Raw genomic sequence first — 25944 nt, 5'->3', positions numbered from 1 at the left:
CACAGTGTGCCTCTTTTTATTCTTTATTTTACAGTTCACAATTAGAAACCTACTGATAAATTACACAGTTTACCCTCTTGTTTGGGGTTTTTGAATGCCTTGGAGTCACGTTGCCAATCCCATCTCCCCCCAGGAAGATGGCTCAAGGTGCTGCCAGGTTACATGAGGCAGAGCAGCCAAGCAACCCCTGCCAAACCCCTCTGTGCTTCGTGTGGGAAAGCAGCCAAAGGCAGGAAGTTACCTGGCAGCAGGAATTATCCCCCCCCCATAACTCATTAAAAATGGAAATATATACTGGATATCATTTCAAGGATGAGAGGTTGTTTTATAGACTTGCAAACGTTAGAAATATTCATGGGGGAAAAAATAACTTCCAGGGCCGCAGGTCAGCCAGGTTGTTTTTTTGCAGGGAGTGACTGCACAGACCAGCCCTTTTTCAGAGCCTTACATCTTAGGCAATTCTCTCTGAAGCCTCCTATTACAGAGCAGAAAGGTAAGTCAGGTCCCTGCCTCAGTTATGCATTTCAACATCAGTTTCACACACAGTTAGAGCCACCAATTCTGACTCTTCACTACTGCTTCCCATACCCTTGCTCATTTCACAAATTCCTGATTTTCTCGACTTTTTCAGCCCTCAACTCCCAGTTCAGCCACCTTCTCTTTTCAAAAGATGGCACACTCTGCACAGTGCATGTGCTGAATTCAAACAAGCTCCTGGAAAAGAAACCTTATGGAAAACACCCAGAGTTTTCGTACTATGTCTAGCTGAACATCACAGGGGTGTTATAGAAAGCAGAACTGTGCTTGGACCTTCGTTACCCAAGTGCCTCTGAATTGAGCACCATGGTGGCACGGAGACTGACGAGCTTTTCCAGCTGGCACCGGCTCTCTCCGCTGCAGTGAGCATCGCTGGCTGTGTGCAGACCTGGACTGGCTCTGCTCCTTGCAGGACATGATCTAACTCAGTGCCGTGGGTGAAAGCCAGCTCTGTGCAAAGAACCCACTCAAAGTCACCGCCTCAGCAAAGTGGAGGAGGTCAGTGCATTAGAGTAGTGCAAGACTTTGCCACAGGGCACGAATTTCACTCAGAGTAAATTAAAAGGCCAAATCCAGAGACAAGGTTATGTGTACTTGCCAGGAGAAATTGGTGACAGATGATGAAGGGATAGAACACACCACGAGCGTGTATTTATAAACAGAAAAAAAAGAGGGACAAATTGCCTTTGTTTTTACAATTACCAAGGAATGTTTTACCGGTTCTCTCCTTGTATCCTTCTACAGTTGCTCCCTTTGGCACAAGGAATTCTATTTATCACAAGATTCATTAATAATAATACTTCATATCAACACTCAGCACTTACATAGCGCTTCTCATATTCAAAGTGCTTTACAAAACAGTTTGTGAGTCCTCACAACACCCCTGTGAGGTAGGTAAGTATTATTATCCCCATTTTGCAGATGGGTAAACTGAGGCAGAGAGGTAACATGACTCGCCCAAGGTTACATAGGGAGTTGAAATTGATGATGTAGTGGCCCTATTCTGGTCTCCCTTATGGTGGTATAACACAGATGAACTCCCACAGAGCTGCACTGGCATAAGTAAAACAGTCCAAACCAAGTTTCTCTGGTTCTCAGTCCTCCGCTCACATCAGCTGACCAGACCTGCTCCACCTAAAATGACAGGTTCGCCTTCCAAAACACTGCGGGAAATTCAGAGCTCAGCAGGCACAAGTCTGCAATCTTAAGGCAACATGTACATCAGCAGCTCCATAGCTCTATATCGAGGTGGACTACATGCAGTTGTGTTTCTGCCACACTGTAAGAGTAAATAAAACAGCTCAAGTGGTCTCCAGCTCTGCACGTATCAGCTATGGGGCTGATTCCCTCCTCCCTCAAGTCGGAGTAAACCCAGAGCAAAAACAACGGGGCTGCACCAGCATAGAACTAGTACAAGATCTGAACCAGACCTTTTACCTTCTGCTTTGTAGGCAAATGCCCCTACTATTATGTTTTCATTTTGGACAGCTTCAGCACGGTTCATTTCACTCCCTCTCTCCGAGTTTGTATCTCTGCGTATGAACAAAATTCCAACATTTCCAACTCAACAGTGATCAGCATCAGCGTTTAAACAGCACCATACATCTTTCTAAGACCGATCAACATTTCCAAAAAAGTGTCAATGCATGCTATTATCAAACATACAAAAAAACATCAAGAGTGCTGGGAGATGATACCAAGGATAAAGGTGATCACAAGACAGCACATTTAATTTTTATTAAAAATACCAAACAACTCACTCTTACTGTATCTATGCCACTTAGATGATCATTCTAACCTGCAAAAATACAGGTACTTTTCCCCAAACTATTTACCTACCTACCTATAAAGAAAGAATGAAAGAAATATCAAGCACACACATTTATACCTCCTCAAACTTAGCAGGCACAATTCATATGAATGGAAAAGGAGGGTCTGGGGAGGCAGGGTGAGGTCGTATATTGGCTTTAGGGCACTGGGATATGAGAGAAGAAAATATCACATGCATCATTACCAAATAAGCATCAAACTGATAAGAAAACCCCAAATTAAATGAATTCATATATGACATCCACTGAAAATCTCAAACCCTAACCACATGGAAGCTGGCAAACACCTTGAGCCGCTTCCCCTAAGTCCAGACACATCATCATCAAATAAGATCAAACAAACCTTGAAAATAAAGGAAAAAGAAGAAGAAACCAGTCTGGAGACAATCTTCCACAAACCACTTCCCTGCATTATTTTCAAATACATTTTACTCTCAAGCAGCTTCAGAAAGGAGTGGGGGTGAAAGAGACCCACTACTATATATATATATATATTTAAAACTGGCTCAGCACCAGCACCAGCTCAGAGAGAGGGAGAGAAAAATAATTCTTCAAACACAATCCTTGGTACTTGAATAAAACGTTGCTAGCCAGCTGACGAAACCCTGCATTGCCAGAGGGTTCCAAGTGGAGTGGATACACGGTGCTGCTCACAGTCTTCCTCATTTGCTATGATATCTGCTCCGTGGGCCTCATCTGTATATCTCCAATCTGGAAGAGACCAAGGCATGGTTTTATTGCAGCACTGAAGTCCAATTTAAACCTTGCACTACTATTACAGTGGTAAAATGCACAAAGAGGAAGTTCGTGTGAATAGAAATAAGCCTGTCTGAGATATTAGAAATATAGAAAAGTGAATGTGACTTGTGCTTTTTTTCAGAAGGTATAAACGCACAAATAAGCACAGAAGAGAGCATAAGATGACATTGAATCATAAGAGTTTGTAATCAAGCCTTAAGTTTGGTCCTGCTTACGGAGGATCAAGCAGAAGCACTGCTTGTAGGCACCTCTCCACATCAGCAGGAGATTTTATCCTCTTCAGCAGGAGATTTTATCCTCTTAAGGCAAAAAAGCCAGCTTGCATTAGAGCCAGGACACACAAGGTGCTGGGCCACCAGGCTGATCCCATGTCAAGATGATTGCACCTTGCTCTGAAGGAGCAGAGTTCACATCAGGGGTTTGCTAAGCCTCTTGTGACCAAAGTTTGCTTTTGCGACAGCAACTTACGTGTGGACTCAGCCAACATCCTAAACTTTGACACCATTCCTCCCACCTCCAGCTCAAAGCTGCTCATTATCTTGTTTCACTGGGGGGAAGTCCCTCTGGCAGCACGAGCACCTTGCACCACCCTTGAGGAGCACTTGGCAGGATCCAGCCCAACACATTATTTGGCAGCTGGCAGAATTTGACCCAGCTGCAATACTACCAGCAAATCCCAGATGGCACTGTGTGGAAGGGCAAGACATGCCCATATCCCTCCCATTCCCCCTGCTGCAGTCCTGCTCTGCAGTCACAGCAGCTTTTGATGGATGCAGAGAGGTGTGAGTAGCCTGAGCAGCACCATCCCAAAGCTGCCATAAGGGAACGGTAAACAAACGTGATCACTGCTAATCCCCAGCTCCACTAAGCACACAGCTGATACCGCAGCTGCAACACTGATTAGCAAATGTCAGGGCAGCAGTTACCCTTTCCTCCTTCAGCTACCCACAGCAGTCCTCCAACCCAACCACAGCTTACCTGTACATGAGGTGGGGCACTGAGGACATATATGACAGCATTAGCCATATCTTCAGCTTTGAGACACTGGGAAGACATGAAAGAAATTCTCAGACAAAGGGCACCTTAGGAGAAGTTAATCAAAAGATCACTCCTTTCCTAACCATCAATAACAAGTTTCGAAAGTGTCACTAGGGCATTTCAAAAAGATGCAAGCGAGCAGGAAAAAAGTAATCCATTAAAAATTTAACAAAGTGTCTGATGCTGATACCTCTCCGTTTGCTGTGAATAATCTTTCCACAAAATGCTTTGAGGTGTCTGTTAGAACTACGATCCTGAAGTGCTGGGCAGAAAAACAGAGATGGAGACAATACCTCTCTCCAGAACTGAGAGGACGTTTTTCAGGTGTCTTTGCAGAATTAGGCTAAGGCAAAGTGCAAATGAGCAGCTCCTTGGCAGAAAAGAGGGGGCACCATGAAGATGAGTACAAGAGCTGCTCTGGTTCGCAGCCTGGCTAAGCATCTTGCAAAGCTATTGGCACAGTAACTCTGCCAGGTCAAGCATCAGAGAATTACCAGAGAAGCACCAGAAATCCCGTGCTAGCCACTTGCAAGACAGCACACACGTTTCTTCTTGCCCATCCTTGTGTAGGCACATTTGCTTACTACAACTTCCCTTCAGTAAAGAAGTCCACAAAGAATACAGGGAGTGAGAAACTGAACCTGATGAAAATTTGCATAGTGTGCAATTATCAGTGCAATATCTGAGGTCTGACACTTGACTTTGAGGATGCCAGCTATGCTGGAAAGCACTACACATTCTGCATAACTAACTCCTTGTGTGATTAGCCAGGAGAGAAATTGTTAAGCTACGATCAGAACCACTTCCCTCTGTTTCCATTTCTCCATGTCCTACCCGAATGCTCTCATAGGTTGCAGCAGCTCTCTCAGGGTCGTTATCGTGAAGTTTAAAAGCAAATCCTGTTTCTACCAGTCCTGGAGATATACACTGGAAAAGAGCAGAGCACATCCTAATAGGATTTGTAATTCCCCTTCAGTGAAAGAATAAAAAAAACAAAGGAGAGAAAAGATTTTAGCACTGAAAAAGCCAAAACACCCAAGCCTCTTCTATTGTGCTCCTTACCCACCCTTTTTCTAGGGGAATAGTTTAAGAGAGCAGACGTTGCCTTAATGATTGCTGTGGCAGGTTCCTCTGGGAAACTGCTGATGGATGCTTTCCTCCTCAAAACCCAAAGGGACGCAGAGGCAAAGAAAACAATGGAAAAGCTTGCAATATAAATTAACTTCTGGACACATCACTTCTGAGATGCAAGCTCTGAATGAGAGCAAACAGCTCCAGCTGACTGCCCCCCTCTGCCGTCACGAGTCCCACACACTGCCCTGACAAGCAACTGCCCACTTCATGCACCCCCATAGTTTATTCTCTGACACAGCCCATTGCTGCTGCAGCTTCTGCCCCATTGCCTTTCTCTGCCCAGGGAAACTGAGGCATGGAGCCTGCTTGGTGATCAGGGACAGGTGGCCATGGGGCTGGGACATTGACAGCGTGCCGAGTGCTGTTTCTGCATTTCCTCGTCTGTTTCCCAAAGCAAAAATCTCTGCCCCACAAAACTTACCAGCTCCCCACCACCCACAAAACAAGCAAAGAGGAAGGAAACCCCACAGTACTCACTGTAGCTCGTATATGAGTCTTTGCTTCTCTGAGTTCTTGCCTCAGCCCCTCTGTGAGTGCTGTAACCGCGTACTTGGTGGCGCTGTAAAAATGCACCACCGACTGTGGCACCACGCTGTGACCGTTCATGCTGAGGAGAGAGCAGAAAGGAAAGTGCTGAGATGGGGGAGGCAGGCAGTGTCCCGAGAAGGAACCAACAGGACAGTCAAACCACCAAAATGAACATGGGAGGAGATGTTAATGTGGTGGCTATGTGAGGAGTTCCCCTCTCCCACACCCCTCTGAGGAGATGCACACCACCAGGCGCTCCTCGTGACACAGCTGGTGAAGGAGTTTCAATCTGAAACCTTACAGCAAATAATTGCCATTACCCTGCTTTGTTCTTTGTTGTATTTAGACCAGCAGAGGTTAAAAATGGGTGTTGGAAAACCAACCATCATATGGTTTAATGGTGATTTGGCAGTGGTAGGTTAAAGGCTGGACCAGATGATCTTAGAGGTCTTTTCCCATCTAAATGAGTCTATGATTCTGGGATCACAATCCTTGGAAACTCCCCACTTTCAGGCATCCATCAGCCAACCATGAAAGGTGAAAGCTCCTCCGCTGAAATCCCCCCTGGCTGATCCTGCGTACCTGTTAATGTTAATAATATGCCCGTCATCGATGTTCCTCTCCTTCATGGACTGATAGGCCTCTCGGGTGCAGATGCTCACAGCCATCACATTGACCTGAGGGAAGAGAGAAGGGAAGGGGACTCAGGCCAGCAGCCCGGCCTGGCACCCTCAGAGCCTCCCTGCACACACAGGGCCGTAGATGAAGTTTTGTGAGACAGGCCTTGGCCTCTGACAAAAATAAATGGACTTAATTTTATGGGCAAGCGTGAGGGCTGAGTCCAAGGGAAGAGACACCAAAACTCACTTCCCCCCAGTCAGCACTCTGTCCAGGGGATAAAACTGTCTTGCACAGCACTGAGCACACAGGGGGTTTGGAGAGCCCACGGGACACTAGCAGCAAGTAATTAGGTCAGCTAGTTAACGAGGAAATCCCCAGATACTGCCTGTCAGAAAGCCAGGCACTCACAGGCACCGCAGACCACACGGCCAGCAAAGAGCCTCCCACAATGAATCCAAATGAATCCAAAGATCACAGCGTGCCATGGCAGGGCTGCAGGGGGCAAAGAGCCCTAGAGAGATGAGAGCCACCAACCCATCATGCTGCTCGCTGACATCTTCCTCAGCCCTAACTGGATAAGCCAAGGAAGGAAGGACAAGGTAATTAATCGAGTCCTTTGTCACGTAAGCCAGCGCTTTCCAAGCACTTGCTCTTTGGACCAGCACTGCCCAGCACGCTGTGGTTCAGTTAAACTCAGTCATATCGCCTCTGCAAGGTGCCACCTTTAATGCATTGATGCCTTGAGCATTTGCTGCCATAAAATGTAGATTCAAAGTTTCCAGGAAGACAGAGATGTGGAAATTCCCCCAGTAGGAGTACAACAGCACAAAGGACCCACAGGTGTGTGCGAGACAAACGAGCATGTCATCTAGAGCACTTAGCACTGCTGCTGAGTTTACAGTGCTTTAGATTTGGAAGAGCAGCTGGAAGGTGGAAAGTATTTGCTGAAGCCCTCTAGAAAGGATGCAACCATTTCAACACGAGACACACTGGCAGGTCCCACCTAAAGGCATGTCACTTTTTAACCAGGTGAGCAGGCCAGACGGGTTTAAAAACACCACTGTGAGCTAAATATCCAGGAAGAACTACGTTTCTGATGAATCAGAAGTCAGGTGCAACTATAAATGGGAGAAGGAGCAGGAGCAAGGTCATGCGGACAGCAAACAACTGGCTATCATCTGTGTAAAACTCAGAAACAACTGGGTAGGCTAGCTAAAACTTGGCAGCACAAACGGACATGCAGCCACAGGAGGAACATCAGTTTGGAGACTAGAAAGTAAAAGGCAGAAAGGGTTTTAGAGACATCATTACTGAGCAGCACACTCCAAGGATGAGTGGGGTCAGCTGAAGGATCTCCCAGTCACTGCTTTTGTCTTGGTCATTATTTCCTATTAATAGAGGCCATGCTTATGGGTTTTGGCATAGAAAATAGCATTCTTATCTGATGTTATCACAAAGTACCCAGGCAACACAATAAGTAAAGTCATCACCCTATTCCAAGTGCACTTTGGTTGAGCACACAGTCACTGCTGGATATCTCAGCCATCGTACCTGGAACTAGAGAGATAAATTCCCTGGCACCAGGTTGAAGATTTACCTTGGCTGTGCAAGGAAGAAACTTAGCAGATATGTCAGCAGAACTGCACAACCACCTCAGCACTGGAGCAAAGCCCAGCCCAGGTAGGGCACTTGAAATCTTTGGGATTTCACAGTAAAAGTCAAGGAAAGCGGGAGTGACCTGCTCCAGTCTCATACACCAACCAAGTGAGGAGCCCGTCCTTTCACATATGGATCTTGGCAACTTTAAGTATTTAAAAAAAAAAAAAACAAAACACCTTAATGACAAGGAATATCTTGCTTTCTTCCCTGCCTCAAGAAACACTGACCCACCAGGCACAGTGGTTTTGGTGCAGAGCTGCTGCCCAGCTCCACAGGCCACTAGAGGGTAACATCAGCCCAAAGCCAGGACCGAGCCGGGCTCCAACGCTGTGACTCACGCTGAGCAATACTTCCCTGCGTGGGTAGCATTACAACATTTTGACAACTACAGGCAAAGCAAGATGCTAATCAACAGCCACATGGGAAAGTCCAGAGCCTGTGTGTGATAAGACACCCTGGTAAAGCAAAACAACTGGCTGGAAGGCAGCTGAACTGGGATTCCTCACTGTCTTTTCCCAGTAGCACACACAGGATTTTGGGATCCCTATTCCATTACAAAACACAGAGCAGGCACTCAGGAACCTAAAAACATGCCTGGAAAGACAGCAGGACGTAGGGCTACATCACTTCTAGAAACAATATAAAGGCCACTGCTACAAATATCCACGCAAGACATTTTTCAGTACTTGTTCCTATTTTAAGAACAAGAGGTTCAAAGGTCTCTTAGCAAAGATGGCCAGTACATCTGTGCTCCACGTTTGCACAGCATGCTGCACAAAGCAGCAGGTCTGCGACTGTGGCATGTGTGCGCTAATGCAACAGAAACAATGAAGGCACATTTTCTAGTAATTAATGAGTTCCAATTGCCAGGTTGGAAGAACATAAAGGATCCTGTTCCTGGAAGTGCTGAGCAGTTCATTTCCCAGAATCAGGCTTTTTTAAGGCATCAAAATGAGTATTCCTGCTCCTATTTACCAAATAAAAATGCCGTTTACTGAAAACATATCCATACACAGATGGTATATAAAAGCAAGAAGAAGAGAGCCTCGCTGGTCAAAGAATAACGCCAAGAAGAATCAAACCCAGTTAGTGTTTACAGGAGCAAGGGGATGTGTGCTGCGGTCCTTTGTGCCTGGAACAGTGCAAGTGGAAAGTTCAGCTTGAATTCCTGGCTGTAAAGGTCAGTAGGTAAAACATGAAGGAGCTGCTCAGATCCCAGAGCCCGCAGGCAGTGTGTACACAGCACCCGGCCCCGGCTACTCCCGCGGGGATCGGGGACGGCCGGAGGACTTTGCTCCAGCCTCACGTAGAGCAAATCTTGCAAACAAATGTAAAGAAAAGAGGGGGAAGCTGTGAACCAAAAGAAGGGCTTACAGCCTGCCCGAGATAAAAGGCTTCCTCACTTGTGCACACCGAATTTGCCAGCTGACAGCACTGGGCTCAGCACCGCTGTAAAGCAGCGGAGATGCAATTCCTAACCAGAGACCTCTGCAGCCCTGGGAGAATAAGTTCCTGTAGATTTCTCCCTTAAGAGCAAATACCAGACAATAAGGAACTGGAACGTTAAAAAAGAGGAGGAATAAGTAAATGAAAACATGACTTGACCTGTTAGAGGTATAGCAAGAAAATTTATGGAATGGGCATACTGAGAGAGGAGCCTGGAAAAAGACGGGCAGCCTCAAAGCTCATAAAAAATGCATGGAAACAAAAATCGATTTACCAAAAAGAAAAAAATGCCTTTAATTTAAAGCCCTAATGCCTCTCCAATCAATACATCGATGGCTGTTTAGAAACTTTTCCTGTCTTGCAGCCCAGCAGAACGCTGAAAACTCTCCAGCCGCACCCCACACCAAGCTGCTCGCCAGCACCTTTCTCCAGGCTGCCTGTGGAAGAAGCCTCCCTGCTCCCGCTCAGCTCTGCAAAGCCCAGTGGCCCGTGAAAGGCGCTGGCAACCTTCCCCCGTCCTGACCCCGAAAGCTTCAGAGCATGCAGAAGAAATGGACGTGGCGAGTGCTTCCCTGGGGCTGGCGTGCGCGGCGGGGAGCGCTGTCGGTGCGGATCCCTCCCCCAGACCCTGCTGCCCCTCAGCCCCGGCATGCTTGGGAGTGAGACTGCCAAGCAGGGAGGCTGCAGCCACAGAACTGGATGCTCACAGCGAAAGGAAAAACCCACAGCTATTTCCAGTGTTTGCAAGCAGGCTGAAAAACAAAGCCCAGGCTTGGCGGGGCTGCTTAGGCTGAGGTGGGTCATCATGCGTTCAGTTCTGGAGTGTCCCAGGGCTTCACTTTTGCATTAAAAAAATAAAATAAAATAAAAATTATTGCATTATTCAGGCAATTAAACGCAAACCAAGTGCAAACCCACCAGCTGCTGGGAAGCTGATGAGGAAAAAAAAACATCTGCCTGTATATGAAGGTGGCTTAGGTGTCTCAGTCTATTCCCAACGCCACAACAGCAAGAGCATTTTTACCAAGCAAATGAGAACAGACACACAGCAGCGCAGATCACCTCTGGGAATAAAACATGCCCCCAGCCTGGTTTCCTAACCCTGCCCTTATGGATCAATGGCCCTGCCACTCCTCCCACCCCATCCGTCATCCCGAAGCAGCTCCAAACCGTGTGTGCAGCAGCGCCTGCAAGGAGGGTGACCCCACAGGCTCCCAAACCCCACTTCTGGCCGCTGCAAACACCAACACAGATGGTCTCATGCAGGACGATCCCCGTTCCAAAATCTTGCTCCCCAAAATCAGCAGAAGATGAGACCAAGGGAGCACCGAGACCTGAGCAGCCAGGGAACAGAGCACAAAGAGGAGAAGGCAGTGGGTAAAAGCCACATCCCCTGAGAGCCTGCTGCCTCAAAGAGGACAAAAGGTCAGAAGAACAAAGGAAAAGGAGCACGAGGGACAGGCAGCAGCACACAGAGACATCCACACAAGCCACAATGACGGAGACCGGGACAAGGAGCTTACAAGGTGCAGGCGACCCACGGGCCCAGGCTTGCAGCGAGACAATGCCCTGCTTTGCACCAGCCCAGGCTCAGCTACACTTCACTTAATTTTCTTTAACGACTCCATGGCAACTGGAAGAGGGAGATGCGGCGGTGCTGTGACCCGGGCTGGGCAACCCACAAAAGCCCAGCCGGGCAGACAAAGCCGAGCAGAGCTTGCTTTGGCTGCACTCACAGCAGCAAGCAGAGCAGCCAAAACCCTAACGAGAACTTAATTAGCCAGGATACGGCAGCTCTCACCCTGGCAGCAGGAGTCTGAGGCCTCGACGTGCCTGCCTGGCTCGGTTTGCTCAGCCCCTGGAGCCGCTGGGCACCACAGGGCCTACAGACACGGGCCGACTGCTGCCAGGCACAGCGGGCCCCAGGCCTGTAGCAGCTCTTCAAACATATTTTTCTTCACTAGGACGAGCTCACACAGCTGCAGGAGGTGCCTCAAAGACGCCATGGTTTACTGAAAGGTTCAAATCCTGCCCCTGTGAGGGTGCTTTACACAAAAATATAGAGCATAGGAGGGGAAAATCACCTTTGTGAAATGCTGCTGCTTCAGCAGCTCTCCTGCCGGAGCTAAAGCAAGGCCAGCACAAGAGGACCGTGGCAAGGGCAGGCAAACTTCCAAGGTCCCACAGCCACGGGTGCCAGTGCTGTGAGCCAGAAGTTGCCAAGTCCCAAAACAACGCACAGCAGCACCTCGGGACAGCAGCACCCCAGGGGCAGTGCTGCTTGTGACCGGCCTGAGCCATCTGCACAACCTCCCTGTTGGGCAGACGAAATTGGCTCCTTCATATCGAGCTCTAACCAGATTATGGGCAGAAAATGAAGCTTCAAAGACAAAAGCATTACAGCTTTTTAAGCCAAAAAGAACCTGCCCATTTTAAAACCCACTGCTAAAACTAACAGGATTAGCTACAAAAGCCAGTGTTTGGTATTCAATTATTTCCTATTTTAAGAAGAAAAAAAGAAGTGAGGCCCATCACCTTTCAGAAAGATGTAGAACTAAAGAAAAAATGCTACTGAAGGTATTGAAAGTTTTTGTGCTCCAGGGTGAAGGCAGGAGGCTCAGCAGTGCACGATGCCTTTCCACTTCCTGACCAGCCGACCCAAAGCCAGGTCGGAGCCAGATGGGAAGTGAGTCCTCAGCTCCACACACAAAATAAATAGATGGGTACACTGGTGCTGGCGGCCAGAATAAATAAAAATCTATGTAATGCAGCTGAGTGTAGTTTAGACAAACGGGAAGCCGGTGGGAAAGCTCTCCCTCATCTCACCATTTCCACAGTTTGGATTGATTTGAATAAATAAATAAATAAAAATGTGGATAGTTTTCTCTGGTCCCTTTGTCATCTTTCTTACAGGTGGCTGTAACTTGAGGACCCAGCCCCCAGAAGGCAGAGGCTGCTGAGCCCAGCGGCACTACTCACGTCTATCATCGTCCGCCAGCCCTCCGTCCTCCCCGAGAGCAGGGGCTCCGGCCGAGCCAGCCCCGCGTTGTTGATGCACACATCAACTCCCTGATGAAGGGTCTTGATGGCGGAGAACATGGACAGGATCTCCTCTTCGTTGGAGAGATCGCACTTGTAGGGGATGAGGGTCCCAGGATAGCCGGCGCTCTGGCATTCAGCTGCCAATTTCTGAGGGAGAGAGAAAGGAAGACAAAAGCCATCAGCCTCCTCTCCTCGGGGACAGCCCCGGGAGACCAGCACTGCTTTTTCATTGTTCCTGCTTGTAGGTACCACCACCACCACATATGTCCAGGAGAGCAGCACCAAAGGACTGTGATAACACCGAGGCACGGTGTTCGCAGCGTGTCCAAGCACACTCGGGGACAGCCACTATGAGCCCAACAGACAGTGCAAGGGGAGCAATGGGAACACATTTACCCCTGCCACCTCTGCAGGCTGCCAGACACAAAGCAAGCACCAAAGCCCGACACGAGCCCTCCCTCGGCCTTTGCTGGGCACAGCTCCCCCGCTGCACCATGCCACAGGAGGTGCGGGGTGGCTGAGAGCCCAACACCAGCGGCTGCTTGTGCGTGGCATTTCGGGTGACACCACACCGAGACAGATGCCTTTGGACAGCCTGGCATCCGGGCAGAGCTTCCGCCACATCGCCGGGGAATTCAGGCTGACACTGGGACTTTGAACTGTCTAGCCCTGACTGTGCAAACACGTGCTTAAGTAGCACCCGTGCCTCAGCAACAGAGCCCCATCTGCTATAAGTGGTTGCTTGTATAACATAATTTTGCATCGACTTCAGTTTTTTAACCTTTTTCTTTTAAAGAAGGAACAGACTTGTGCGTGTCTATCACCCTGAGCCACACAGGTCGAGCTGGCACAACACAAACAAATATTGCTGTGGCACCGGGCGGGGAGCAGCCACCGTGCTGCAAGTCTGCCACGGGGATAAAGGACGTGGCAACCACATGCCTTACAATTCCTCATTAGCCATTATCAACAATTATTCCGAGCCTCCAGATCTTTTATCAGACTAGACGATATGAAGCAAAAGAAAGGCCAAGAGCTGCTGCTGGCCGTGTGTGTTAATGATGCTGCAGCCACCGCACCGAAGTCTCTGGAGGATGCCCTTTACCCCCCTGATGCTAATAAGAAGCAGCATCTCATCTCTGATGTGTCATATTAGAGACGGTGACAGCTTCCAGCGCGAGGCGGCAGCCACGTGATGTCTGGTTTCTGTGGAGAGAGGGACTCTGGCTACAGACGTCCACCAAATCACTCGAACCGCATCGCCTGCAGCAGCCTCACCAATGTGACATTTCGGCGGGTGCAATAAAGCTCGCGTCCTGTCAGAGGCAGCTCCCCGGCTCCTCCCCGCATACCAAGGTGATTGCAACCCACAGCAAAAAGCAGGAGCGAGGCCCAGCAGAGGAGCGAAAGGAAGCAAAAGGCAGCGGGGCAGCGATCGCACACCCACGGCATCCCAAGCGCCCGGCCTAGGCCGTGCTCGAGCACATCCACACCGCAGCAAAGCCCAACTCAGCCACAACAGAGCCAGGGCACCTGCTGCAGCCCCCCTGAGCACCCAAAATGACACCGTGAAGCCCGTGCTTGCCTCGTTTGCTTGCTGCGAGGCACGGCGTCAGCTCCCCGGCCAGCCCAGCCCCTCCTGGCACCACAGGGAGAGGTGTGGAGCGATGCCCACGTTTTGTTGGAGGAGGCACACGACAAAACCTGTCCCTCATCTGCACCAACACACACAGGAGCCCACGCACAACTCGCCCACGAAGGCAGGAGGGACAGAGGAGAGCAGCGAAGGCGTCTGCCTCCTGGGGAGAGCTGAGCCCCGTCCCTTTCAGCAGCTGCCTCAGGGGCAGAAGCCCCAGCTGGCAACTTGGTCAGGTACCACCAAGTCCAAAAAGGCAGGAAAAAACACACGAAGATGTGAACTGACTCCCAAGTCTAAATCATGAGATGTGCTCCTGGTCCCAGCCCTTACAGGGGATTTTTTTGGTGACCAACTATCTCCTCCCCAAGCTGTACACTGAGCAGGGCTGAGCACCCTCCCAGGGACAGGGAGGCACAACCAGGACCTCCACATCCCCCTCAGCACATTGACTTTCGTTGCTCTGAGGCAAGTAGCTCTGTTCAGTATGGGATTTTCACCTTAAGACCGCAGCAGAGGCCGTGCACGTCCCTGAACAAGTTTAGCTCCTCGGGTTTGCCTCCCGGGGCTCTCAGCAGCAGACCACAGGTCTCCACGGATCGTGGACCACAAGCCCAAGCCTAAAGGTCTGGCCCAGCAGCTGCTCTCCTTTCTGGGCACCGCAGGCATTGCAGCACCATGCGAGGAGCCATGCTAGGTGAGCCCCGAGATCAATACATCCCCACAGCACTGAGCTCCCCCGAGGGCTCCGCTGGGGCTGAGAGGCAATATTTCTGCCCGACGGAGAACAAAGGCGCCCCTGGGACCGAATCGCACCTCTCTGCACCCTCCCGGGGGCGCTTTCACTGTGCTGTACGTACAATCCTGTTGACTACGTGCTGATAATGTCTGAGAGCTATGTATCTCTCATCTTTAAAAAAAATTTAAAAGCTTTTTAAAAGATCAAAGCACGCGTTTGAGAAAACGGCTTGGGAAAAATCCGCAAGGGCGGCATTTAGAAAATGAGAAGCCGTATGAAGGGCTGTGGGAAGATGCTAAAAGTACCCCGGGGATGGATGCTCCTGCAAAGACACGGCAGGAAATCGGGCAAGGCTGCCCTCAGCCATGTTCTTCATAAACTGGCACGGAGCTGACAGCTTTGGGGCTGCCCAAACTGGAGCACCCCCCGGAGAGCCATCCATGCGGTATGTGCTCGTGGGGCACCGCGGCTTGGGTCTGGCACTTTGTCCTGGTTTCAGTTAGCACAGAATTAATTTTCTTCCTAGTAGCTGGTGGAATTCTTCTTGGTGTGCCACAAGGGATTCGGGTGAGTCCCAAAAGAGGACGTGAGCTCTGAACACCACAGGCTGCAGCACAGGACAAGGGAGCAGCAACATGAGGGGTGCTTTGGCCAGCAGCCCTCCTTAGCTTATGGCCTAGATGCACCAAGAGCAAGCTCTGTCTTGCTCAGAGACGGGCTCCTCTGCCACAGCTGACCAGAGAAATGCGCCCACAAATATCTGCCAAGATCCTGCTTTTCCTGTCTGGTTTCTCACCGCCTCAAACGGGAATCCGCACGGATCCTTTCATCTCAGGCTCCCCTTGTGCTAACGAATTCTCTTTGAAAGCAAAGCGCCAAACACCGCTGACACCCAGGCTGAGCTGAACGTGCTGCACACATCTCGAGGTAAAGCCACAGCTGTCGCAGGCTCTTCAAAGAAGCATCAGCTGCGGGTAAGTTTGCAAAAGAAGACTTATGTAAAGTAACTCTCTGAATTAGGGAGCTCGTGATATTTTTCCAGAGCATCAGTCAAGTCCCTCAATTAACATTCGCTCCCCTTACAGGAAAGCAGATGCACGAGGAGAAAAACAAACAAAAAAAAAGCTGCTTTTCCAGGTTTCACGAGCGATGAGTGACCACGTATTGCACCAACAGAGACGAGAGCAGGGGCACCTCCAGCCGCTGGAGATGAAGATGTGAAACGAGACCCACGCAGCTCTGCACCTCTCCGTTATCACGGGATGCTTGCAAATGGCCAGCCAGCTGCCCAGAGCTACTGGCTTACACCAGGAGAACACAACATAAGGAAAAAATAATTACACTGTAGGTGAAAATGTTTAACCTAGAGCCATTTATTGCCATGGACGCAACGAATGAGCAAATGGGAAAAAAAAACACCAAGCACTGACACGTAAGTGAGACAAAGAAGAATACTTGGTTATGATGTTTACCATGTATTATTTAGTTGTCTGATTTTAAAGGTCTGAAGAGATGCCTGACGTTTATGGGATGTCTTCCAAATGTTAAGAGTAGGTTCATATTCCCAAGGAAGGGTTAATGCTCCTTGTGCACGAGACACTCACAAAGGGCACAGCACCGCGCATTTCGATTCAGCCCTGGTAAAGCGGTTGTACAAAACTAATTGATATCAACATTTCAGGGGACTCTTAGGGGGAGGAAAAAAAGAAAAGAGTCACGCAGGGCTTTATTTGGCCAACCATCCTATTAACTTCAGACACATTTAGTACGGAGAGATTAAAGCCAGCAGAAGCCATTAGGTAATTTTTAATCTGACCTGCCATTCATCGCAGGTACGTGCATCCCACTGCCTCAGCTTATGCTTAAACACATCGCTGCGCCCAGAAACCAGCTGGAAAGGAACTCAAGTCACCCCAGTTCCTTTCCTTATCCAAAGGAAACGAAGGAAGGAAGAAAAAAAAAAACGACAAATAGCATCACGGTTGTGAAAGAAAACTGGGGGCTTACCGATCCTTCCACTGTACCGATTGGCAAGTTGGAAGGTTTGTTTAATTAAGCTTCAATACCAGTGCAACTGCACAGAGGAAGAGATATACACTGAGTACAGCACCAGGCTGGGGTTGTTCTAGCAGCTTCCACAGCGTGTTCAGAGACCATGGGCAAGATTCAGAGCTCACTTTCCTTGTCTGTGCAATGGAGATAATCACAGCCAGCCCCTTGCGAGAGCCGCCAGGCACCTGGGGCTTTTTGCTTGCATACGATTATTGCTTCGGATTTCTTCCAGCTCCTTTTGTGTGGCTTCAGGTCCCCAGACAGGGCCACCACAGGAGTCTGAGAGGAGTTTCCAAATGAATAAAACGGTAAAGTGATTCTCCTGCCCTCTCGTGAGCTTTCAATCAATGCTTTTACTCCTTGTTTGCAAACCGCTGCCCCTCAGCTCAGATCCTTTTCTGCTCCAAAACAAGGCACAACAGTGGGGAGAGGAGAGCATGGAAAATAAGGTTTAAGCGGAGAAGCAAAGTGCAGAACTCAGCTGGGGGCACCCACGTGAGAACCTAGGAGGAAGGAAGAAGCCTTACACCCATTTTCAGAGGGTTTACCTGAGGTGCATCTGAAGCACTGACTGCCTACGGTACCTGACAGTGCTGTCACACCTCGATGTTGCCCCCACAGCTCCATCTCACACCGGCTGCCACCCAGGCTCTGCAGCTGGGCCCCGAAACCAGCGCCGTGCCTGCCCTTCACCTGCACAACCAGCCGGTAAATCGAACTGCATCGAATCCTGCAGCAGAGGTTTGAGGTGCGCAGCGATACCCTGAACAGCTCAGGCGTGACTGAGGCCTGTGGAAGCCATCACCACACACCCACCCCAAATTGCGCCTGTTGCAACCAAATACCTCACCGTGCTTTGTGTGTAAGACTTGGGAGCACTCAGAAGGACAGCAGGGATCTGTCCCCAGCTCACCCGGGGGCTTTCCCTGTTCCCAGCCCCGTGTCCCTGCCTGTGGGGTGCACAAGTGGCACCGGGCACCCCACCAGTGAGCTCTGAGCTCCTTGCACAGGGAACCAGCCCAGGAAGATTTGAGCATCCCTCACTTCTTCATAAGGGTACGTGAACATCCCATAGCCCAGCCCGTGCCCACACCTCGCTACAGCAAGGGGCGGCTGGCAGCAGGGCTGACAAATGGCTGGCACTGCCTGGGAAGCGACGTGCCAGCAGCACGGCCCCACTGCGGGGTCACACGATGGGCCTCCCCCTCAGCACCCCATGGCACAGAGCTGATTTCTTCCTCAGAGCCCCCAGACAGGCAGAGCTGGAGGTTTTCCCACACTCTCCCCCGTCGCCAGCAAACACCGAGTGCCACCGGTGCGAGGGCAGGGAATGAGCCGCAAGCCCGCGCCTTGATCTGCCTCATCGGCTGCCGCTCCGCGCCCGTGTAATCCTAAACGAATCCTCTTCTGAAAGGAAAGATTAACGCAAAGCAGCCGGCCTTCCCTCGCGGGCTCGCCGGTCTCCCCCGCTGGCAGCATTCGGGTGGCAGATCCCGAATTTTGAAGCGCTCCAGGTTCACGGCCCAGAGGCGAGCAGCAGCTACAGCTCAGCCCTGACCCCGGGCACCGTGATGAGCACCCGTGTGGGTGCCGACGTGACACCGGCCGCACCCACGGCACTGCTAATCCCAAGCTAAGCCGCAAGCCCCAGCAGAGCCACGGCCGATTTGCACGAGCGTGAAGGGAGAGAAAGAGTCGGGGTGGAGGAGGCGAAACGCAGGTCCCACGCGCTTCAGCAGCCACCCTGACCCCATTTTACGCAACGAGGCATTTCTGAAGCACACCTGGGGGAAGGAGGACGAACAGAGGCAGGTCTAAAGCAACCCTTCCCCCACACACCTCAGCCTCAAGGATGAGGAAAGCCACCGGGACAGCAAAGCGGTCGTTCCCGCAGCAATTATGGCATCTCTTTCGTATCTCTCAGGAAAGGGTCTGGTCAGGGACAAGTGGCAATAAAAGTACCTCGGAGGCCTTGAGTCCCCAGCATCATGGAAACAAGGCCTTCCAGAGGCCAAGGAAATCCTGAAGGTCATTCATTTACGAGTAGGCTGTGCCTTGGGATTATCCCGCCTGGAACTGCTGCTGCTGCCTTAAAAATAATTAATGGGGCTCCCTCACAGCCCAGCAGCCTTGCAAGCGGCGTGCCACGACGGGGACTGAGGCAGGCACGGAGCCCCAGCAAACCTCACAGGCGGGTTCAGCAGGGCCCTGGGGAATACAAGGAGGTCCCCGAGGAGGTTTGGGACACCCGGCTGTGCCTCCCCATCCCATACGGCCCCAGCTCTGCTCCAAGAAGAGCTCCGATCCCTTCAGAGGCCGGACTGCAGGAAGGTGCAATCGATGGCTCAGCTTATCAGGGGGTATTTCTTGAGCAAGATCTAACCTTGACGAGGCAGTCCCTGGTTATAAACGCTACCTTTGATCGATAACTGTCACAAGGGCATTAGAATTAATCAGTTAAAGCTGGTAATTTAAGCAGCATTTATTGCTTCCTGCACAGCTGTATCTCCTCCTCACCCCAACAACAACAAAAAAAATACCCAATGCCCATTAATAAACCTCTCCAAGGCTCTCTGAAACAGGTCATTGCCCGAGGAGCCCTCAGCTCCCCTCGCCTGCCGAGCAGGCTGCTCTGTGAGGGCAGGAGATGGGAGGGAAGGGCCAGGTAGTGCCGGGGAGCAGGGATCCCCCACTGAAACCATCCACTCTTAAAGAGGAAAAAATTAGATTTAAAAATAAAATCTGATAACGGGGCTGGAAGGAGAGCTCCTGCCAGCAATTTTGCCCTTCTCTGCAAGTATATAAATGCATGAAATTACATTTTACTAAAATCCAGCTGGTGTGACTCATGCAGGCAGGAACACAACGCGACGTCCTGCAACCAGGGGGATCGCCAAAGCCTGGGTTTTCCGCGAGGAGCGCATCACCAGGCGTTGTCTGCAAGCTCTTCAGAAACAGCACGCTGCTTCGAAACCCCTCTCCTTGCACAAAGACCTCTCCCACTGCTAACAACAAACCCTCGGAGGCTGGGAGATCCCTCACACAAGGAAGCAAGGCGGCACCCGATGGGATTTCCTTGGAAAACGAGGCCACAGAGCGGCATGTGGCCCGACGGCACGCAGGATTTCCTTCCCGTGGCACCGCTCCTTGCTGCCCGCTGCCACAAGCTCTCCTCGCAGGGACACCTCAAACCTTCCTGAGCTCCAAAAGTGATGGAGAGTGTCCAAAGCTCCTCGTGAGCTTCGCCCACACAGGTGAAGAAAACAGCAAACTAAAACTTCTAAAATTTAACTAGAAACTGAAGCCCAGTGAGCCTCCTGCACGCTCGAACCCAAGGGATGGGTGACAGGGACCTGTGATTGGGGGGGGGGGGGTGCTGCCACCAGAGCTTGGCCTTATAGGTTACAAAAAAAACTCTTTGCTAATTCAGTGAAGCTCACTCCTGACTTGAAATACACGCGGACATCCAAAGAGCAGAAAACACTCGGGAAGAGCAGATGCCAAAACGTATTCGACAGCTGCTGGCACCTCCGGGCCTCTCACTTAGAGCAAGCTTTCAACCCAAATTATCTTCTGGCATGCAAGAGTAAAACAAAGCCATTTTAATTATATTTGGTTCCTCTACGCCTGACGACAGCACACGAGGCACCGTCGGGCAGCCCCCGAGCAGCCAGGGGGGCACAAGGAGCCGGGAGCAAGGCTGCAGGAGGCTCAGCACCGGGCTGTAAATGCTCGGTCACAGCCACACACAACCACAGAGGGGACACCTGGCTGCCAGGGCGAGCTCTTGCCATGCCCGCACCTACGATGATGTGCCAGAAGAAAAGTCAAAGCCAGCTCCGAGAGGAGAGGACACGGCGCACCACCGCGGTCAGCTGGAGCTGCAGCTCAGCCATCATCATGTGTGGGAAAGGGAAAGGGAGAAAATCCTGCAGCTTTCGTGAGCCGCTACCATTTGTATTTCAGAATTCAAATCAAGAGCCCTGGACTCGTGGCACAGGCTCAACACCAAAACCACAACTCTGCAATTCCCTCGTTATCGTGCCTCCAGCCCTTATCTGATTTTCCAAGAGATTAAGAAATCTTGACATCGTATTTATTGCCCGAGTTAAACTCCTCACAAGACAACGTCCTCTTTCGGTCATTTACTCTAGGTTATAAAACCACCACGGAGTGCTTCCAGCTACCTTGCCTTAAAATGGATGACTCCAGTGCCTGCCACTAACGAAAATACAGGCTTCATGCTACAAAGCGAGCACTATAGCGCTGTTTTTAACCTGTGCTATTTGCCCTATTTCCATCTCCAGATGCCTTGATTTGTTTTTTGGGTTCACTTCTCTGCACTTCACCATTCACAGTGGTATTTAGCGAATTATTTGATTTTAATAGAGTGAAAAGATTTGTCCTGCAGCCATCTCTGCCAAGATGCTCCAACCTCTCCTTTGCCCACATCCCCTCTCTACCAGAAGAAGGACTCAGAAAATCAAACAGCAGAGGTGGCAGTGGGCATTTTGTGGGTAGAGCTGGCTATAGGACAGCTGAGCACCCCGATGACAGGTCAGCAGCCTGAACCTTCCCGTTCCCCTCCGAGCACAGTGCCCCATCAGGACGGCTTCCTACAGCCACGTCCAAAGTCCCAAGTCCCAGTGCGAGCTCAATAGTCTACGGCCTGAATATCTTTGAGGAAAAAAGGAAATAAAAGCTGAAGCTCCTGGAGGAAAGCTTGGTTACCGTGCAGAAGTTTGCCCCAAAGGCCTGGCAGGACGCAGCAGGCAGCCTCTGCCCCGGCACAGGCACCGGTCCGAGGGATGGACCCATTCCCAGTGACCTTCGGCCACTCCGAGCTCCACCACCTTCCCTTCCCCGGGCCAGCAGCATCTCTGGGACTTTCTTCCTCTTTAAGGAAACATGCTTGACAATAAATAAAACCAGAATAGCAACAGAGCAAAACACAGTCCAGACACCTACCAAAACAAACGGCTGTGCGCTGCAAACACAGTTGGGTCCTCAGAGAGCCTGGGAGAAAGAACCAAGCAGGGACAAACATTGGCGGCGTTGTTTAACTCAAGTTTCTGAAGGGTGACAGTAACAAGAGCCGTGGAGACAGCGAGCACTCGGCACCACAGCAGCCCAGGCAGATCGCCCGCTGCACGGCCGCGTTGTGTGCGGACCCAAATACAGGGGCAAGGCCCTTAGAAGAGCCCCCTTGTCTCAAATATAAATCATGTTTTTGCCAGGGAAGGGTCAGAAAGGAAGGTTTTCGGAACACGTCTGGAGTACAGCAGGATAAAGCAAGTTTCATTGATTTTCATCAAGTTTCTTCGGGATCTCTTGAAATGTTTCCCTGAGATTTGAATGCCCAAACCAGGCTGGGAAATGAAGGAAGCAGAGAAGAGGCACAAGGCGAAGTTGCCCATTTGAGGCCAGACCCTCAGCCTCCCTACACACGGAGTGGGGGCTCCTGAGGACCCCCAGCAGGAGGGAGAACGGGGCTGCTCAGCCCCATGGAAGCAGTTAACAGGGTATTGGGAACAGGGAGACATTGCAAATGGCTCATGAGAGGGGAACGGGATGCAGCAGCATCCTTCACCAGCCTCCGCGAGGCTACAGCAGGGTACGAACGGGCAGGAGCTCTGTAAGGCACAGCACCAAAGCACTGGGAAAGCCCAAGTAGAAGCAAGCCCCAAAGGCCAGTTAAATGATTTATACCGGCCAGTTTTCTGCCCTCTGCAAGCAGCATCCTTCTGACTGATGGTGAAGAAGGGGAAAAGTTTTGTTTCTTCCGAGCTTCCCCTTTTTTAACCCCGCTCCTCAGCAGCACCAACGCCAACTTTGTTCCCGGGGGTTTTTGCACGATTTGTTGGTGGTGTGGTCAGCAGTGCCCTGAGTCCTTATCACCCTTGCTAAGGGAATAAAAGCAGGGGATGTTCGGAAAGATCGCCCGCGCTGTCAGCAGGCTGCGAGGCTTTGTGCTGACTCCGGCTTTTCTCCTCCCGCAGAGGCTCAGCTTTCGCTCCCATGGTCTCATCCAGCTCCACATCAGTTAAGATCTGAGTTTCCCACGTAACGCAAACAATCAAAAAGAAAAAGAAAAAAAAAAAAAAAAACAACAAAACTCGGCACTTTCTTACACCATATGAAGTAGGAAAACGAAACGGGAGCTGGGCTCGCTTGCCTTGCTGCCCATTTTGTCCTGCACCTGCTGGGGAGGGCAAGCCCCCGATGCTGTGCCCAGGGGCGCAGTGACACCGGCTCGCTGCTGTCCCACCCGGATTCAGGAGGTGCTGCTAGAAAAGTCCCCAGAGGCTGTGAACGGGGGGACCTCGGCCTTGTTAAGAGAGAAGTGAGGTTTTGCTGGGCTGCTGTGAGGTGCAGCCAGACACAAGCAGGGGACACCACGGGAGCTGTTGCTTTCACACACCTTTATTCCTAAGCCAGCGCGGGGAGGTTTCAGACTTAGTTGTGGGGATGTTTGGAGAAGGAACAGCAAACACAGCGGGCTCTGAGATCTCATCTTGGCATTGCCCCACAGGCGCTGTGCCTCCAGGACGGCGGCGTTGGGGCTGGAAGCTGTGGGGAGCCCCCAGCAGCGACCCCCAGCACCTTGGAGCCCCAGCTGGGGGAACAAAACCCGGGGCAGCCCCGCAGCGCCCCACCCCACCCTGTAAGGGCAGGGAAACAGCCCCCGGCCCCACAGCCTGCCTCCAGCGGGAGCCACCCCCGGGGACCCCCCCATCGCCCCCCACGTCCCCCCAGCGGCGAGGCCTCGCGGGGCAGCCGCCCCCCGTGGGCCCTGCGCTAGGCGGTGCCGGGGAATGCGGGGGCAACAGGGACACACGGAGCCTCCCGCAGCCGAAACACCCCCGGGGGAGGCTCGCAGGGACCCCCCCACCCACCCACCCAGTGCCCGGTTCCCCGGTGCCGCCGCCCCCCCCGGGTGCCGGTACCTCGATCTTGTCGACGCTGCGGGCGCAGCCCACCACCTTCATGCCGTGCTGCACCAGCGCCCGCGCCACGGCCGCGCCGATGCCCACCGAGGCGCCGGTGACCAGCGCCACGCGCCCGGCCCAGCGCTCCATGGCCACGGCCCCGCACGGCCCGGCCCGGCCCCGCCGCCCCGCACAATGCGCCGCCCGCCGCCGCCGGGACCACGCCCACCGCCACGCCCCCTCGCGCGGGACACGCCCCTTTCGCTACGCCCCGCCCCCTCGGTCGTGAACCACGCCCGCTCGGTCGATAAGCCACGCCCATGTGGCTATAGGCCACGCCCCCCCCTTCGTAGACCTGAGGGCTCGTGGCCTTTATTTCTGTATTTTATATATTTTATGTCAACTATATAAACCATATAATTATATTATTTATATTTATATAAACTATATAAACTATATATTTATTATATCATTTATTTTATATAAACTATACTAAATATAGTACACATACACCAACTTTTCCTATGCATATTAATATTAATAATTTCAATACATAATATTAATATATAATATTAACATATTATAGTATATTGTATGCTGTATAATGACATTATTTAATATTATATATTAATATTAAATATTATATATATTATATGTAATATTACATATAATATATAATATGTAATATTACATATAATATTAATATTGTATATTATTTTAATATATTAAATAATATTACATTATCATTTAATATTATATATTAATACTAATATTATATATTAATATCACACATATTTACATGTAATATTAATATATATTAATACATATATAAATATTAAATATTCTTTATTTAAATTTTGCACATTTTTATAGTCTATATAAACTATATAATTTTGTTATATATATATATACTTCATTTATATATTTAGCACATTTCAGGTTCTGTGCATCACAAATGCAGTGTGGCAGGGGAGGAGCTGCATGGGGGAGCTGGGGAGAAGGGGAGGGATGGAGGCCCCTGCTCCGGAGCTGCCGTGCTCTCCTCCGTGGGTCTTCCCGAGGGGGCTGTGGGACCGTGGCATTTAAACCAAATCACTTCATCGCTCCAGCTGTGGGAGAAGCACAGAGCAATAAGCAGCCCACGTGGAAGCGATAGCTTCAGCTCACCAAGGACACGCAGCCTGGGAACCAAGCCTTTGTGCCAGCACAGCACAGGCAGCTGGTTCAGCTCGCTGAGGTTAAAGCCATTTAATGGTAGCAGACAAACCATGTGGTTGGCTAAAGAGAGCTCTTCCTCACCTTGCAAAGAGGAAGAGGTCCCCATCTTTAAATGCTTGAACCACCACAGCAAACATTTGCACGTAGCTGAGTCCGTTTTCATGCTGAATCTGGACAACAGAGCACGTGCAGCTTCAGAGGAAGCTGAAGATTCCTTTGCCTGGATTTCACATTAAATCAGGACTCGGTAAAAAAGTATGTGCATGTTGTTCATTACTCTCAGTAAATCAGCTCTCAGGGTGCATTGTTAAGAGCTCTGAGCAAATTAGACACCTACAAGCAGCGTGACGCTTTCCAGCATGAGCATCTGAAGCATGAAGTAAAGCCAAGAAAACAAACCTCTCTCCCTCTATCAGAAACAACAAAAAGCCACAGTAAAAATAAATAAATCTGCTTATAGCCTCCAAAAAGGTTTTTCCTCTTAAATTATTGAACGGCTTGGGTTGGGGGGAGGGGGGGTCACACGGGCTGAATTTGGATGCCTACCATATATAACTATCTGCACCTCCAATTTATTCAGTATCAGGTTTTAAACCTTTATTTTTTATTCTTTTTTAATCTCCCACATTCCAAATCATCCTCTTACAACCAAGTCATTCCATTAGATACCATGTTGGTAAGAACAAGATTTGGTTTAAGAGGTATTTATGCAAAAGCACTCATGTTCTGTCCTCCTAACAGAGTTCATTATTTCGTTAAGAAAACATCAAGGTGCTT

The 25944-nt window shown here is 50.4% G+C and overlaps 1 protein-coding gene across 1 annotated transcript; it reads right to left on the bottom strand.

The window, feature by feature from the left end:
• Positions 1-27: 27 nt before the first annotated feature.
• DHRS11 (dehydrogenase/reductase 11) lies at positions 28-24105 on the bottom strand. The gene is made up of 7 exons (XM_082776015.1): positions 23968-24105; positions 12531-12740; positions 6408-6502; positions 5775-5904; positions 4998-5090; positions 4104-4169; positions 28-3077 (listed from the first exon to the last, which is right to left on the bottom strand). The coding sequence occupies exons 1-7, from the start codon at positions 24097-24099 to the stop codon at positions 3036-3038; spliced, it is 768 nt and encodes a 255-aa protein (XP_082632141.1). The 5' UTR covers positions 24100-24105; the 3' UTR covers positions 28-3035.
• Between the last annotated feature and the right edge of the window lie 1839 nt (positions 24106-25944).

The sequence above is a fragment of the Aythya marila genome (assembly GCF_965140915.1).
Source record: "Aythya marila genome assembly, chromosome: 20".
NCBI classification, from domain to species: domain Eukaryota; kingdom Metazoa; phylum Chordata; class Aves; order Anseriformes; family Anatidae; genus Aythya; species Aythya marila.
This window is presented reverse-complemented; position numbering and strand designations above follow the sequence as displayed.